General features: G+C 43.2%; 1 protein-coding gene across 1 annotated transcript; it reads left to right on the plus strand.

Moving 5' to 3' along the window:
• On the plus strand, positions 4,519-6,007 carry LOC8068570 (60S acidic ribosomal protein P1). The gene is made up of 4 exons (XM_002443721.2): positions 4,519-4,635; positions 4,741-4,850; positions 4,939-5,062; positions 5,648-6,007. The coding sequence occupies exons 2-4, from the start codon at positions 4,782-4,784 to the stop codon at positions 5,782-5,784; spliced, it is 330 nt and encodes a 109-aa protein (XP_002443766.1). The 5' UTR covers positions 4,519-4,635; positions 4,741-4,781; the 3' UTR covers positions 5,785-6,007.

Raw genomic sequence — 6,133 nt, forward strand, 5'->3', positions numbered from 1 at the left:
TGATTCTGATAGGTTGTCTTAGGCTGATATGATGACTGCATTTGGTTATTGGAGACACTAGCAGGAGAGCGAAACTGCATTGGGGCTTGAGTCCGCTGGCTTGGTTGGCTAAAGGTTTTCAGCCTCTGGGATCTAGCACCATCTTGAACCTTGCGCTCTAGAAACTTGCGCTTGTTTTCTTTTCTTTCTTCGGTCTTGGCCACATCAGTCAGAATGGTCCTGTTCATCAAGGTGTTGAAGTCTAGATAGATCTATGGGGTCATGAGGGTTCTGAGCTCACAGGTCAATCCTTCTATGAACTTTGTCTACTTCTTGGCATCAGTGTTGACCAATTCTGGGGCATAGCGAGACAACTCAGTGAATTGGAAGATGTATTCACTCAGAGTTTTATTTCCTTGCTTCAAGTTGCGAAATTCATCAGCCTTCAGCTTCATGATCCCATCGGGAATGTGGTACCGGCGGAATTCGTCCACAAATTCTTCCCATGTGATCGTGTTGGCATTGTCCATAGCTCCACTATAGGTTTCCCACCAAGAAAGGGCAATTCCTGTCAGTTGATGAGATGCTAATAGAACTCTATCCCTTCCATCACAGTGGATTGTGTCCAATTTTCTTTCAATCACCTTAAGCCAATCATCTGCTTCCATGGGGTTGTCAGATCCAGTAAAGGTGGGTGGCTTAAGCCTCATGAACTCAGTCATCTTGTCTTGGACTCCGGCTCCACGGTTGTTCCTAGGGCGGTTCATGCCTTGAGCCAAGGTCTCTAGAAGGCGAGTCTGAGTTGCCATGACTTGTGCCAAGTCAATTACTGGAGGAGGGGGCAAGTCATCTCCTTCATTATGGTTCCTAGTCTGACTCACTTCATCTTCATAAATACCATCCACATTTGCATTGGCTTGACTTCTATTTGGATTTTGGCTTTGTCTACTAGCTGCACGACCACTTGGTTGAGAGCGGGTAGCTGGTTTGGGAGGCATCTGTTGGTCAAGATGAGAAAGCATTAGATAAGGGTTAGATCTATTGATTGATGTTGTTTTTTTTGTTAAGGCGTTATATTTTAAAAAGGTGCAAGTTTTAAGACTTGCTATCCCGTAAGAGAACAACATAGAGCACTCAATTATTTAGCACAACCAACAAGCACAAATATATATTTTGAATAAGAGGGTGGTTTACAACATAGTAATGGAGGAAATAAGTGTACTACAATACGGTTCATCTACTTTGGGGGTTGAACAAAAGTGAAGTAAACTTCACTTCCCCAAGACATAAGGAGGAACTAGGTGCTACTATTCTTCAACTTCTTCGGACAGAACAGCTTCATTCCCTTGGTGTTGAGGAGGATCACGCTTCCGGCATTTGTGGTTCTTCTTTTGGACTAAGAGGTGGGTCACCATCTTCTTTTGGTGGTGGCTGGGTGAGGAGGGGAAATCCTTTAGTGGACTCCAACTCTAAAGCTTCATGAGAGGCTTCTGTGGGTGGGAGAGCTGATGGCCCTTCTATGTCTATCTTTCTTTTGGTTTTTAGGGACATGATCAGGATTCCTTCTAGGATTACGAGGTTTTGGTCTTCCACTGCTAACATCCTTCTTTTGATCCTGGTGATAAGGTAGGCATCCTTCAACTCCTGAGCATGGCGATCTTCAGCTGCCTTCAAGACTTCAGCAATGGCAGTTTCACCACTCTCAGCTGCAGCTGCTTGGGCCTGAGCTTCCGCAAGCTGCACATGGAGCTTTCTAACTATGATCTCAGCTTCCTCCGCACGATGGATGCACTTCCTTAACTCTGAGGCCTGCTCATCATATTGCTTATCTAGAGCAAGTAGGCATGTGGTCATGAATACCACAGTTGGGTCATCTTCAAGTGAGTAACGTCCTTGTAAGAGCTCCATGCGGGTCCTCCAAACTGGTCGGTCTTTTTCGTCGGGTGGAAAGAACCTCATGGGTGTACGGGTGATGGGCTTCTCGTAGATCTGGCATAGGTACCTCAAGGCTTTGCGGGCGACGGCTTGATATGTATCTACAAACCAAAATCGGGTCGCAGTCATACTCCAAGCTTCAGCTATGTTAGGGAAGTCCTCACTTTTCCCAATATAGACAGTAACCTCACACCGCTCGGTCTCATGCTCTTCATATTCTCTACCTTCATATTCTGGACGATCCTTGATTTCAAGTTTCTGCATGATAGCATACAAGAGCTTGGGAAAGCCTTCTACACTTAGACAGTAACTGCTGGTCCAAACTCCTTCTGCCATCTGAGAGACATAGATGAGAGTAAATATTTTTTTCAAATAGAGGGAAGAGGGTAAGAACTTTTATAAAATACGTTTATTTAGTAAAATACTGGTCCAAAAAAGCCTAAGGTCGCATCCTACAGCCAACTACGGCTCTGATACCACCTGAAGCGCCCCTGGTAAACCAGGAACTCAAATGTGATACAATACTAGTCCCAGGAGGCTAGTAACACATTTATTACATCAGATAAGTTTCAGCGCAGTAGTCTCGGTAAGCGTGGACAAGGAAGCCACGCTATAATGATAAGACACCAAAATACAACATAGGTCCAAAGGACCCAGAAACAGACGATATCACAATCGAACATCTGACGAGTCCCAATGCCACAGGCTTAGTTGGGTGCAGACACGACCTTACTCGAACGCCACTTCGGGATCGAAGTCTGGATCTTCCTCTGTTTAATAAAGCAAGGGTGAGTACAAAGTACTCAGCAAATCCAACCTTACCCTACGGAAGGGGATAACAATATATATACATATGGATAAATCAAGGATGAGGCTTTGTTTTATTTGCATAAAGCTATCTTTTTACACATGCAAGGTTTCATTTCACAAATACTGTTGTAAAAGAACTACGAGACAAATACTGTTGCAAGGTTTCATTTCACAAATACACGCGACGACCGACACAGACAACAAGCACAGATAAATAATCATATAAATTCAAATGAGCTCCAAAAATCATGAAATTAATATGAGAGGTAGATCATGATTTTAGATGAATTTAGAAAAAAGAATTATTAAAATCAGAGTTAGCATATGGTATTTGTAAAATGGCCGGACTTTAATCATACGAAAAAGGCTAACGATGATTAAGGAATGGATGCTTCACGTGGGCATTTGTTTGGCTGGTAGTGCATGCATGCATGTACTATTTGGTGAAGTTAATGCTTATGGCCCACGCATGCATGGTTAGAGAGAAATTAGCAGGGGTCATTAGAGCTCTTCTGTATGGCATGGTTCTATTCGTGGAGTTCTTGACAGTGAATCGGTACAGAGAAATACAAGAAAAAATACAGGAAAATACTACAGAAAGACAGAGAAGAGCAAGGAGATGCTCATGAGCTGCTCACCTCGTCTTGCGACGACAGTCGAGCTCGGCTTGTGCGTATGGCCATATACGATATACGCGAAGTGAGAGTGAGTGAGCGAGTGAGTGAACGTGCTTCACGGGTGGTGAGAGTGAGCACCCGAGAGTGCCTTTTTATAGGCCAGAGTGTTCAGCTCGTTGCCATTAAAAATGCTACTGTAGCGCATGGTCGGTGCCTAATTTGCATGCACGATGCATGCAAATGGACGGTGCATGCTCGTCCTGCATGCATGCATGAGATATATATATTCGTGTAGGTGCACTGCTATGTTTTCTTGCATGTAAGCTTGCTGGTACTTGCTGTTATTTGTGCGCGAAAAATAAATATGGATGGATTAGATGGAGATACTATAGAGCTCAAATTATGTTATAGTTTTTGAAATATATTTTGAAAATAATTTTTAGTGCGAGTGATTTTTGAATGTGAATTTTTGGATGTTACAACATGCATCCAAACAAGATATAAGATGGTTTTTGTCCCCGGTTCTCCAGTTTAATTTCTGGTTCATCGATAAACAATACAAGATGTATGACAAGAGATGAGAAACGATACAAGATTGATTTATTTATGATTGTGTCTTTTATATTGGGTACGGGACATATGACAAGAGGTGAGAAAAGCTACAAGATTGATTTATTTATGATGGTGCCTTTTAATTTTGGGGTTGTTAAGAGTATCTGGTCTCCGTTTCTACTAGGAGCATGTTGCAACATTTTTCCATTAAAACTTCTTTGCTTTAAGCATTCAAACAAAAACCCAGCTAATTTTACCACGAGCCTTCTCAAAATTCAAATTCAAGACCAACCAATTCTTGTTTCCAAATACTTGGCACTTAATTCTTGATGGGTCGCAATGGAGCGCCCCTAACCATTAGGGGTAGAACTATTATTCTCTATTCTATTTTGCGCAACATGCCAACTTATGTTATGTCCATGAATTTATGAAAACTCTTTCACTATTGCTACATGTATAATTTATTAATATTTTTTTGTTAGGCATTTTTTTTGAAACGAGATCTTGGTATTTTTTGATTTAGATAAAAAACTTTGGAAAAATTGGAAGTGCCCTAGTCAGTCGAACCCAAAGAGCCAGGGAACAAAGCCCACGATAAGGCCCAGTCCAGCCCAAACTTCTGCCTCGGGCGAAACCCTAACATCTCCAGCCCTATATAACCGGACTCACGCCGCCTCGTTCCAAACCCTAGAAGCCATCTGCCTCCTGCGCCTCCACCCTCGTCGCCGCCTCTCTCCTTCTGGTACGTGCCGTCGCCTCGATCTTCGCGCCGTCTCTTGCCGCGGCCGCCGCCGCCGCCGTTGCTTTGGAGACTAACATCTCTCTCTCTCGTGTTTTCCCTTCGCAGAGACCGCAGATCCGTCAGGTGAGAGGAAGCCGCTCGCACCCATGGCCTCCGGTGAGCTCGCATGCACCTACGCCGCCCTCATCCTCAGCGACGATGGCATCGCCATCACCGTGCGTTCTTCTCCCTCGCTGTCGTGTTCTTTCAATCTCAAACGATTTTTGAGCGGTTGAGTGATTCCGTGATTTTTCGTCTTGGCAGGCCGAGAAGATTGCCACGATCGTGAAGGCGGCCAACATCAAGGTCGAGTCCTACTGGCCGGCGCTCTTCGCCAAGCTCCTTGAGAAGCGCAACGTTGAGGACCTCATCCTCTCCGTTGGATCTGGTATACACCCTTTCTCGCTCTCAATGTACTTCTGTATGTTGACGTCTATCGTTTGGAATTTGTGGGTAGTTGCATGGTGGCAATTGTGGTAGACTTAACTTGTTTGTTTGCTTATGTTGCTAGTCTTTTTTGATCTTATAAACTTATTCGAACTGTCTTATTTACCCAATCTTGTGATATGGTTGGTTCTAGAAATTTTACATGAATGACTTGCCACCTTCACTTTAGTTGAACCTATGTATGAGCAATGGACTCTTACTGGATCATACTGTATATTTGTATACAATAAACTGAGCATTTAGTATCTGTCTTTTTACTTGAATTGAATCTTACGGTTTCAATGTTTAATTTGACACTGTTTGTGCCAACAATGTGCTTAATTATATTAGTGAAACACAGAGACATCGACACTGAGTATTTTCTGGATGTATGTGACACTTTAGTTTGAGTATTTTCCTGTGCATATTTAAACTGGAATTGGATGCTATATTGTGTTTTGTCACCCTCTGTAGTGTTCTGTCCATAAGAAATTCCTTTTCTATTTTGAAAGGGCTAATCATTTGTTGTATTGAAATTTGTTTGTAGGTGGTGGTGCTGCTCCAGTTGCTGCTGCTGCCCCTGCTGGTGGTGCTGCGGCTGCTGCTGCGCCGGCTGCCGAGGAGAAGAAGGAAGAGGTTAAGGAGGAGTCTGATGACGACATGGGCTTCAGCCTGTTCGACTGAGGAGCCCCACACTCCCATAGCAAATTCGCTTATGCTGTCCAAGACTATCTTATGTTATGTCTCTAGGCTTTTGTTACAAGTACTGAAGTTTTGAGTATTTTGAGATGTGGCTATGGCAATGTGATGATGAACCCCAAACCATCTTATTAGAGTGAAACTTGTTTCTATATTGTTCCAAGTTTCTTAGCCTCAAATTTAATGCATCTGGTTGATGCGCTGATCTGTTGAGTTGCTTTTCATTCTGCCTTTTTAATCAAAGAATTCAATCGATTCTTATTGTGCGGTTTAGGCATCTTCTGCTGCTTGGACTGGCGAGCTCTTGATACCAATCCCAATTTTCCATTCACCC

Source organism: Sorghum bicolor, chromosome 7 (genome assembly GCF_000003195.3).
Source record: "Sorghum bicolor cultivar BTx623 chromosome 7, Sorghum_bicolor_NCBIv3, whole genome shotgun sequence".
NCBI classification, from domain to species: Eukaryota; Viridiplantae; Streptophyta; class Magnoliopsida; order Poales; family Poaceae; genus Sorghum; species Sorghum bicolor.